Genomic DNA, 11,644 nt, shown 5'->3' on the forward strand with positions numbered 1-11,644 from the left:
TGAAAGACCTTAACCTCTTAGTGACCAGGCCAAATTTTCGCAAATTGACATGTACACTCACTGGCCACTTTATTAGGTACACCTGTCCAACTGTGTGTTAAGACTTAATTTCTAATCAGCCAATCACATGGCGGCAACTCAGTGCATTTAGGCATGTACACATGGTCAAGACAATCTCCTGCAGTTCAAACCGAGCATCAGTATGGGGAAGAAAGGTGATTTGAGTGCCTTTGAACGTGGCATGATTGTTGGTGCCAGAAGGGCTGGTCTGAGAATTTCAGAAACTGCTGATCTACTGGGATTTTCATGCACAACCATCTCTAGGGTTTACAGAGAATGGTCCGAAAAAGAAAAAAAATCCAGTGAGCGGCAGTTCTGTGGCCGGAAATGCCATGTTGATGCCAGAGGTCAGAGGAGAATGGGCAGACTGGTTCGAGCTGATAGAAAGGCAACAGTGACTCAAATTGCCACCCGTTACAACCAAGGTAGGCAGAAGAGCATCTCTGAACGCACAGTGCGTCGAACTTTGAGGCAGATGGGCTACAGCAGCAGAAGACCACACTGGGTACCACTCCTCTCAGCTAAGAACAGGAAACTGAGGCTACAATTTGCACAAGCTCATCGAAATTGGACAGTAGAAGATTGGAAAAACGTTGCCTGGTCTGATGAGTCTCGATTTCTGCTGCGACATTCGGATGGTAGGGTCAGAATTTGGCGTAAACAACATGAAAGCATGGATCCATCCTGCCTTGTATCAACGGTTCAGGCTGGTGGTGGTGGTGTCATGGTGTGGGGAATTTTTTCTGGGCACTCTTTGGGCCCCTTGGTACCAATTGAGCATCGTTGCAACGCCACAGCCTACCTGAGTATTGTTGCTGACCATGTCCATCCCTTTATGACCACAATGTACCCAACATCTGATGGCTACTTTCAGCAGGATAATGCGCCATGTCATAAAGCTCGAATCATCTCAGATTGGTTTCTTGAACATGACAATGAGTTTACTGTACTCAAATGGCCTCCTCAGTCACCAGATCTCAATCCAATAGAGCATCTTTGGGATGTGGTGGAACGGGAGATTCGCATCAGGGATGTGCAGCCGACAAATCTGCGCCAACTGTGTGATGCCATCATGTCAATATGGTCCAAAATCTCTGAGGAATGCTTCCAGCACCTTGTTGAATCTCTGCCACGAAGAATTGAGGCAGTTCTGAAGGCAAAAGGGGGTCCAACCCCTTACTAGCATGGTGTACCTAATAAAGTGGCCAGTGAGTGTATGTGGCAATAACTCTGAAATATTTAAACGAATCCTAGTGATTTTAAGCTTGTTTATTCGTGACACATTGGACTTTATGTTGGTGTTAAATTTAGGTCAATATATTTTGCGATATATATTTTTTGTTTAGAAAATATCAGACATTTGACACAAATTTTAAAATTTAGCAATTTTCAAACTTTCAAATGATTCCTATTAACCCAGACAGTCATACCACACAAAATAGTTAAAATATACCATTTCCCATACGTCTGATTTACATAAAATGTCCTATTATTTTGTTAGGATGTTAGAAGGTTTCAAATCTTGCAGCAATTTTTAATTTTTTCAAGGAAATTTACAAAATTTATTTTTTTAGTGACCTATTCAGTTTTCTGTGACTTTTGGGGACCTATATATTGGAAAAAAATTAAATGATACCATTTTAAAAACAGCACCCCTCAACATATTCAAAGCTGCTGTCAAGAAGCACTCACATCAAAGTTTTTATCCTTTCAGTATATTGCAATCATCTTATATAGCACTGTGTACTTACAATTGCTAGATTTGCATTTCTACCCAGTAAATTGTTCTTTGCTCTATGTAGAAACAGGAAGTCTGTTGTCCCTGCAGAAATCATTCCCCGCTTCATCTCCTGACCCAGCTGCTCCTCTTCCTCCTGCCATAAATTTTTGCAGTGACTGATGACTCATACAGGGAATATTGACCTCCTGTTTCTACATAGAGCTTAGCAGGATTCAGCTAGTCAGTTTTTAATCACGTGATGTCATAGACCTAATGGAAAAAAGAAGAATTAGCTGGGTAGAAATGCAAAATGAGCAATTGTCAGTATACAGTGCTATATAATATGATGATTGCAATATATTAGGAGGATAAAAAATTGATGGGAGGAGTGCTTCTTTAACCCTGCAAAGGCTTTTCAGCAATGAATGCAAAGTGGCATGACAGGAATGAAAAATTGTATTTTTATTACCTAAATGATGCTAACTTCTGAACAAGTGACTATAGCCGGCAGACTTTAAGGCCGATATTTGGCTGCTGTGAATTAACATGGCAACCGTCAGGACCACCCAATCATGATCTATGATCTCAGGGAGCCAATGGGGTTAAAGAGGGAGCCGCCCACACTCTGTTAACCAATCAGATACCGTAATCACTACTGACAGCAGCATCTAAGGGGTTAGATGGCCATGGTTGGCCATCGATTATGACTGATGCAGCAGGGTATCAGATATAGTGTACAGCTGACTGCTGTGGCATTTTCAACCTTCGAGAGGTGCTATTCTCTTATATCTCACGTCAGTAAAAAGACTTATTTGTAGTCACTAAGGGGTTAAAAATCATATTAGTTCTTTCTAAATCATGTGTCGTAATGGATTGAAGGACACCATAATCTTCAATGCCTGGATGCCCACATTCCTGTCAGTCCTCCCCAGACTTTATTTTAGGGCTCATACTCACATTCTCGTGCGAGTCTCTTGCATGAAAACCTGGCACTGCCGCCGGCACTCCGACCGGAGTATGCGGCTGCATAGAAATACATGTAGCCGCACGCTCCGGTCCAAGTGCCGGCGAGAGTGCCAGGTTTTCATGCGTGTGCGTCTCTCGTGAGTATGAGCCCTGAGCAGTAAAGTGTAAAACATTTTACTATGGATTTTTTTTTTATTAAATATGTTTGCTCTCTGATATGTAACCCTATGCATATTTTATCTTTTTCTTTTTTCCTAGTGTAAAAGATACAGACAGACTCTAACCCCTCAGCGCAAAGCTCTCCTCCAAGATAAACTAAATGCCAGCGAACTCTTTAAAGGCAAAAAGAAGTCTTATCCAGCCAGGTCAGTATGTGAAATAGCAAAGAGTAAATGTAACTACTGTAGCATTAGGCATGTAGTGGAATAAATAACTAATTAATGTAATTAGAAAAATATTACACTGGTCTCAGGTATATTCTGAAATAGTTTAATAGTTTTTTTTGCCACAAATATAATATTTGCAACTGTTTCATTCTTTCTAGTATTCCAAAGCCATTCCTAGGTGATTCAGCAGGTATACAGAACAACCCTAAAATGCAAAAACTGCCTTCTCTGGTACAAGGAAGGATAGATGTAGCGGCCAACGTGCAAAGAATAAGCAAAACTGACGGGAAGGTATGATATCTTATTCTGCAAGCTATTAAAAACATTGTTACTGTTGTCAGATCTCATTGGATATGATTACACATTAGAGTACAACACCAGTAGTCTGTAAGTTGTAGGAGAGGGTAAGGAAAGTCAATAAAATTGTGATATACTGTATATGATAAGGTTCAATTTTAGCAAATCTTCTTGGATCTGTGTGTTGACTAGGAGATTTCCCCAATATGTATAGATCTAAAAAAAAAAGTGGCTCAGCCATTATCATAGTCACAAACTAATCAAGATTGGATCCAATGCCCTTATAGCAGACTATATGCTTGCTGTCATTATGTGAGGAAGCTTTAATTATATGCAGTGCAATGTGGACACATGATTGATCTAATGCCAGGCAATCCGCTATTCACTCCACTGAGGTAGCTGCATCTAATGGTGCGGCTAATATGAGTGATCGCGTGTTATTATAACAACTGCAAAGGCCGTCTCACCCTATGTACTTGCTGTCAAATTAGGAAGCAGCTTAAGTCATATGCAATGCAATGTAGCTACACCTCTGATCTCATGCCACACACCCCGCTGTACTAGGATAGCCGCATCTACTGTGTGGATAGTATGAGTATCTTAGAAAAAGACGGTTTCCCAGTGAAACGCGCGTCAGGGAAACCTTCCATCGATAATATGTCTCATGTAGAATCATGATTGAGTCTTCATATAATTGATCCAGTAAAAGTTTGCATGCGCGCCTTCACAGTGCAGCAAACCGTGAATGCAGAGGTAGCTCGCCTGCATAATAGTGCTGGCTAACCTTAATACTGCTGTGGCAGCTATGTCAGTGAGACCGCGCCTGTACTTGCTATAATTATACGCGATCACTCATACCAGCCGTGCACTAGTAGATGCAGCTGTCCTAGTGGAGTGAATAGTGTGGTGTGTGGCATGAGATCAGAGGTATAGCTACATTGCTGGGTCCATCTTTCCCAATGGAAGATTCCGTGCATAAAAGTATGGTCCACCACAGTTTTGTACACTTCTGAAAAGGACACGGCTGAACAGAGGTCAGACTGAGTCTAAAGTAAATCTGCTACCTTGTTATAGAGAATGCACCCGTTGGGATTGTCATCCTATTTACGTCATTTGGAGATTTACCGTAAATGTGCAAATTGTTTCTTCAGAGAGTAAGAGGATCTGAAGTCTAGTGCCACCTATTGGAAGTAAAAATCCTAAAAGTTAATATCGACTCTTTAACGAGCCTTGCCACATGACTTAGGATAAAAGCCCAGCCAAATTAGATCTCACACTTTGTACTGACAAGGGGCAGTACACCCAAACACAGTGTCTGCAAAATTGAGATTATGATTTGACTTTTATCCTAAGTCATGTGGCAAAGCTTGTTCAAGGGTCAATATTGGCTTATGGCATTGCTGCTTCTAATAGGTGGCACTAGAGTTCTAGTTCTCATCCTCTCTGAAGAGAACATTTGCATATTTAATTTCCCAGAGGAGCATTGCAAGGCTTAAAAGTTTCCTCACTTTTGGGAAGAAATATTTTATTTTCATGGCTCTATGTTATAAACTTCTGTGAAGCACCCAAGGGTTCATGGTGCTCAATACACATCTGGGACTCTCCAAACGCGACATTGCGTCTGCTCTCGATTCCAGCCATTTTTACTTTCACAACGGTGCCCCTTCCCTTCCGAGCCTTGTCATTGGCCCAAACAGTAGTTTACCTCCACATGTGATTTATCATCATACTCAGGAGAAATTGCACCACAAGCTTTGTGGTCCAATTTCTCCTGTTACGCTTATGAAAATAAAAAATTTGGCGCTGATAAAACATTTTTGTTTAAAAAGTTTGATTTTTCATTATGACAGCTCTTTGTTATAAACTTCTGTGAAGCACCAGGGGGTTCAAGGTGCTCACCACACTTCTAGATAAATTTCTTGAGGGGTCCAGTTTCCAAAATGGGGTCAGTTATGGGTGTTTTCACTGATTAGGAACATCAGGGGCTCTCAAAACACGACATGGCGTCCACTCTCGAGTCCAGCCTTTTTTGCAATCAAAAAGTCAAACGGTTCTACTTCCCTTCCGAACTCTGCCATGGGCTCAAACAGGAGTTTTCACTCACATATGGGGTATCAGCGTATTTAGGAGAAATTGCGCAACAAGTTTTGGGGTTAATTTTCTCATGTTACCCTTGTGAAAATAAAACATTTGGTGCTAAAGTAAACTTTTTGTGAAAGAAAGTAAAATGTTAATTTTTTTCCTTTCACATTGCATTAATTCCTGTAAAGCATCTGAAGGGTTAATAAACTTCTTGGATGTGGTTTTGAGAAGTTTGAGGGGTGCAGCTTTTAGAAAGGTGTCCATTTTTGGTAGTTTCTGTCATATAGGCCCCCCAAAGTCACTTCAAATGTGATATGGTCCCTAAAAAAATGGTTTTGTAAATTTTGCGGGAAAAATAAGAAATTACTGAAAAACTTTTAACCCTTATAAGTTTCTAACAAATGTAAATGTTATTTATTAACTATATTGTGTGACATAACTCTCTGGTTAAACCCCTTAACGACCAGAGGTATTTCAGGTTTTGCGTTTTCGTTTTTTGCTCCCTTTCTTCACAGAGCCATAACTTTTTTATTTTTTGCTTAAAATGGCCATATGAGGGCACGTTTTTTGTAGGATGAACAGTTGTACTTTTGAACGACACCATTGTGCAGTAAAATTGCAAAAAAAGAGCAATTCAAAGGTTGTTTTTTTTTTACACGTTCACTAAATGCTAAAACTGCCCTGCCATTATGATTCTCCAGGTCATTACAAGTTCATAGACACCAAACATCTTTTAATTTAAGTGGTGAAAAAAAATCCAAAACTTGGTAAAAAAAAAAAAGGGCGCCATTTTTGGAGACATGTGGTGTCTCCATTTTTCGTGATCTTGGGCTGGGTGAGGGTTTATTTTTTGCGCGCCGAGCTGACATTTTTATTGATACCATTGTGGTTTAGATACAATATTTTGATTGCCCGTTATTGCATTTTATTTCAATGTAGCGGCGGCCAAAGAAACGTAATTCTGACGTTTTGCATTTTGTTCTCGTTACGCCGTTTAGCGATTGGGTTAATTCTTTTTTTATATTGATAGATCAGGCGATTCTGAATGCATCAATACCAAATATGTGTATATTTGTTTTTTTTATTGATTTATTTTGAATGGGGTGAAAGGGGGGTGAATTGAACTTTTAGTTTTTTATTTCTTTAATATTTTTAAAAGCTTTTTTTACTTTTTGCATGCCTCAATAGTTTTCATGGGAGTCTAGAAGCTGCAGTACTTTGATCTCTTCTGCTACACGCAGGCAATGATTAGATTGCTTGTGTGTAGCAGAAAAGCTCTCTTGCTACGAGAGTCACCCCTTCACTTGCTATGAGCGCCAACCACAGGGTGGCGCTCATAGCAATGACAACCATAGCGGTCTGCTGGAGACCTCTCGCTGACATGCTGACCCATCGCCACGATTACCGATGGGCAGGATAAGCAACGTGCTTGGCCTGGTCATGAAGGTGAAAATAGGCTTGGGGTGAACAGTTTAAATGACTAGGGTGTGAGGTAGCACTGTTATTCAGGTAGGGGATACTCGTTCAGCAGCCACAAAATCAGATCCGGCACAGATTTTCTATCAAATCATAACAGTCCATGCGGTTTATTAGGCATCATAAACCCATAGAAGCAACATAAAGATCATATAACGGCATAGCGTCCATGACAGAGCTTCTCTCTGTCAGCAATGTCCAATATGCAGGCTTTTCAGCCTCACAGTTATATCTCACCCCGTCAGGGTTCTTTCATGGCTGCTTCGCCATACTACAGACATTCATTCCCTCCAGGGAACTCTTAGGCACTTGCAGCCATTAAACACAGCGTCCACACGTGCTGTCAGAAAGACAGACATCTCTTTGCACGAGACCTTCCATATAGACCAATCGGGTCCCTGCATTCACCTCATGTGACTCACCCTGGCCACATTATATGGTTCATAGCCACGCCCACCGGATTACATGACTCTGACCTCATCACAGGTCCTTCAAGCATTTACACACTCTTTACAAGTGTTCTTTAAGCACACCCCCTGGGTGGGTTTGTAGGTAAGGCCTCTTTCACACTTCCGTTTTTGACAATCAGTCAAGATCCGCCAATTTTGAAAAAAAACGGATCCGCCATTTTTGTTTGCGGATCCGTTTTTTTCCCCATTGACTTTCATTATTGGCGGATCTTGACGGATTGCCGTCCGTTGCATCCGTTTTTGTGAGGATCCGCCAAAATGTTGGTGTCCGTCAACGTCCTCAAAGCTTTCCAAACGGAGCTTGCAACGTTTTTTTGGGCGGCGGATCCTCCAGACACTGATTTAACCCCAAATTCTGTCTGGGTGCCGGACCAAAAAAAATCTCTCTCTCTCTCTCGCCAGCGGTTCCTGTAAATTTCCTCATTTTGCGGATCCAGCAAAAAACGGATCCTGTGGCATCCGTTCACATCAGTTAACAACGGATCCGCTTCTCCACCTTTTTGGCGGATTGTAACTGACACAAAAAACTGAAGTGTGAAAGAGGCCTAACTGGCGCGCCCATCTCCCTAGTAACCTGGAGACTTCTCCCTGTCACATTAAAGCAGCACTTCAGCAGTATCACTACTGATCAACACATAAGTCTCCATCTCAAAGCCACCCACTTTGAGATACATAACGGCCATTCCGTATTCTGCCATTCATCCTTTCTCCTGGGACATCCACACAGCGCCCCCTAGTGGACACAGTGGTTACTACACCACAAGGGGTATATAATGGGTTTCCTGAACTGGATAACCCTTAAGATGCAAAGAAAAATGAAGATTGTTTGAAATTTATGTGTTTTTTTTTTCCAGGGAACAGCCATGATATTTTTACTAACAAAAACGCAGGTTGCTCTTGCCGATTCAAAAGGTCAAGTGAAGACAATAGTGAAAACTGATGAGATTGCGAGTGTTGCTGTAAGCAAGTTCAGTGACGGCCTGTTCTTAATTCAGCTGACCCAGGTACTGATTTCCGGTGATGACTTCTAATCTTTAAAATCAAAGTTGTTGAGTTTATTTGCATTTTAACCTCTATAAATAATATTACATAACTGACTTTAAACATTACAAATAATAATGTTTCTAGAGTGCTAATATAAATACATGTACAAACAATTAAAGTAGAGCAAATTCTGCAAATTGAACCCATCTACTCTACATGAATACATAGTATTCACAAGTGCAAGTAGTGCTTTACGTCTTCAAATTTGGGATAATAATGACAGGAAAAAGGTCTATGTGGCTACATTCAGCTAGTAACAGAGCTGGACTAGACAAAGACTAGTCAACATTAAATACCTATGTAAAATTAATAACATTAAAAAGTAGAAATATAACACTGGTCAAATAGATATATGCCAACAATCTAATGTCAAAGATAACAATTATACGTCACCTCTGCTGCAGCTGCCATTCCAGCGGTGTTGGCACTGGCTCCCCCGTGACATTAGGTCACGAAATCCCTGTGGCCAATCAGTGCTGGCTTCACTCACCCCTCCTGCAGACATACTTGAGTTCCAGGAGGAAGTGAGAGCAGTGACTTCTCTCTCTCTCTCTTCCTCCGTATGTCTTGATTTGTGCTAAGGAGGGAAGAGTGATGTCGTTGCTGATTGCCTGCAGTGATCACATGACACACGAGCATCGGGTGAGCCAGTGCCAACACAGCTGGAATGGCGCTTGCAGCAGAGGTGAGTATAAGTGTTATTATTTGACACTAGATTGTTGGCATATATTTATATGACCAGTGTTATATTTCTACTTATCAATGTTATTAATTTTACATAAGTATTCAAAAGGGGTTATCCAAGTAGTGGACAACCCCTTTAATTTACCAAATGTTTTAGTCCCTTCATCACCTGCACAGCTCTCTTGTTCTTAAAATGGCTGCTGGTAGAAGAGCATGTGACCAGACTTGTACATCAGCCTACTCCAATGAAAGAACAACTCTACTTTGTGAAAAGCTCTTCAGTTGGAAGAGGCTGATGGACTGATCTGGTCTATCGATCCTCCATCAGCAGTCACTTCATCGACAGGACAGCTGTGCAGACTGTAAAGAGGCCTGTACTAACAAGTGCCGAGGAGGTCCTGTTATACTTACACATAAGTGATACAAAACCATGTCCTCAACATATGTGTTCTAATATAAAGTGGACAAACCCTTTAAAAACTCCACAGGTGCCAATAAATTTTAATGAAAATTAGTAATCCCATTTTTTTAAGCAATGCTGACATCGCTGTCTAATGAGTAGATAATAATCTTATATAGCGCCAACATATTCCGCAACACTTTACAATTAAGTGGGAAATGTGCAGAAAATAAAGACATTACAAAGTAACACATAATTCAACATTTACAGGAGGAGACAGGGCTCTGCTCACAAAATCTATAAGAAATAGGGGTGAAACAATAGGTAGATTATGCTTTCATGTATGGTGTAGCCATCATTATAATATATAGAGGTTTTCATCTAAAGCTGCATGATCATGTGCAAAAGATGAAAATCTATGTATTTTTTTGCCTAAAATGCAAAGGAAATGTGTCATCTTTAGCGTTAGCCCTTTTAGAGATAACTTCATCTTCAACTTGCTTAACTCTTCACAATAACAGTTATTTTGACCTGGAGTGCCCAAACTTTTACATGGAACTGTACAGTCCTGATATATCCATGGTACTGATGCACGCTACTATAGCAGTAATGTAATTCTTTGTGTTGTAGACCGCCACAACAGGAGCAAAAGGAGGAACAGTAGCAGATATTCTTCTAAATAGTGACAATGTCATTGAGATCCTGACAAAACTTGACAGAGCCATACTGGAAACCACACAAAAGAAGTTGAACCTTCAAGTTACTGATGAGTATGTATCTATAGTATGTATCTATAACGTGTTCTACCTTATATTATTATGTCTTATTCTGTATGTGATGATACAGTGACACCTCTTGTGAAGTCCACCACCGATCTAGACTAGATTATTCTATGATGGATTTGCCTCTTTTTGATTGTCCCAGGGAGGTTTCACTGTAGTTCATGTCTTGTGTCTTTCTGCGTAACTATAAGCTTATCATCTCCTCCAATTTTAGGTTTTCTGTAAAGTTCAAGAAAGATCCAGTGGTTGTTAAATTAATTGAATCATCTGGGCAAAATGGGAAAGGACCCTTGTTCAAGAAGAAAGGAAGTCAAAGAGTAGAAGTCTTCGTATAGTGACCCGTTCTACAGGAACTTGTTTGTCCGTTTCTCATCTTCATAAGAGGCAGAAGTGTAGACCTCAATATGTTTCCATTATTGGCTTATTACCATCATCCGGAGAAATAAATTAGGAGGAATCAGTAAGAGACCAATTACTGTGGGGTAACAAGGTCACTTTTTCCTATACACCTTGATGTCATGTATTTCGGGTTACAGAAAACCCTTCTTTAACTTATTATGACATTATCAGCTGACCTCTACCCCATAGTGTTATCACATCCCACCTTCCCTTTAATTAAAACTATATCATATAAGTATATACATGGAATTTAATATATATCATTAATGTACATAAGCTCATGAATCAGATGACGGTTAGCACCAATTGCATCGCTGTCACATAATTTCCTCTGATTAAATGCATTTATATAAGGGACCCTAAGTATATATATATATATATATATATATATATATATATACTGTATGCATCCCTATACACTGTAATGGCCACAGATAATTATGACAGTCTTCCTGAGGATAGTAGCCAAGAGTTTGGAATGCTTAATTGTTTCTATGAATCATCTCGAAAACTTTGTATAAAATGTTCTGGTTTGAGTATAATTTTATTGTTGAGAGGACAATCATATTGCCAAGAACATTCAAGCGAGCCAAATATTTCTTAACTCTTGGATGAAGACACACTGAATGTAGAATTTGGCAATTAATCGAGCTGTTTTGTCAAAAGTCCCATTGACATTTACATGAAATACAGTAAATAAATGTTGAACTTTTAGGTTTGTGTCTTATACAATATTTCATTTGGGCCTTTTTTAATGTTAACTTTACTTGGTTTCGTCTGTGCTTTCGTTGTTCAACAATGTTGCTGCGGTTTTCCTTATTCAGATATTTTTGGCCTAATTCATAATTTGCAACTTTACAAAAATGTCACAAAATATA

The 11,644-nt window shown here is 39.9% G+C and overlaps 1 protein-coding gene across 2 annotated transcripts in view; it reads left to right on the forward strand.

Moving 5' to 3' along the window:
• MYO1A (myosin IA) overlaps nucleotides 1-11,480 on the forward strand; it is a 124,950-nt gene extending 113,470 nt beyond the window's left edge. For both annotated transcript variants that reach the window (XM_073576855.1, XM_073576856.1), the window contains 5 exons: nucleotides 3,005-3,111; nucleotides 3,291-3,423; nucleotides 8,312-8,461; nucleotides 10,216-10,355; nucleotides 10,582-11,480. In XM_073576855.1, coding sequence (XP_073432956.1) covers nucleotides 3,005-3,111; nucleotides 3,291-3,423; nucleotides 8,312-8,461; nucleotides 10,216-10,355; nucleotides 10,582-10,702 — 651 coding nt within the window. In that variant the 3' untranslated portion in view covers nucleotides 10,703-11,480. The remainder of the gene's footprint in view (nucleotides 1-3,004; nucleotides 3,112-3,290; nucleotides 3,424-8,311; nucleotides 8,462-10,215; nucleotides 10,356-10,581) is intronic.
• Nucleotides 11,481-11,644: the final 164 nt, after the last annotated feature.

The sequence above is a fragment of the Dendrobates tinctorius genome, unplaced genomic scaffold, assembly GCF_039654945.1.
Source record: "Dendrobates tinctorius isolate UK_male_01 unplaced genomic scaffold, ASM3965494v1 ptg000051l, whole genome shotgun sequence".
In the NCBI taxonomy this organism is placed as follows: Eukaryota; Metazoa; Chordata; class Amphibia; order Anura; family Dendrobatidae; genus Dendrobates; species Dendrobates tinctorius.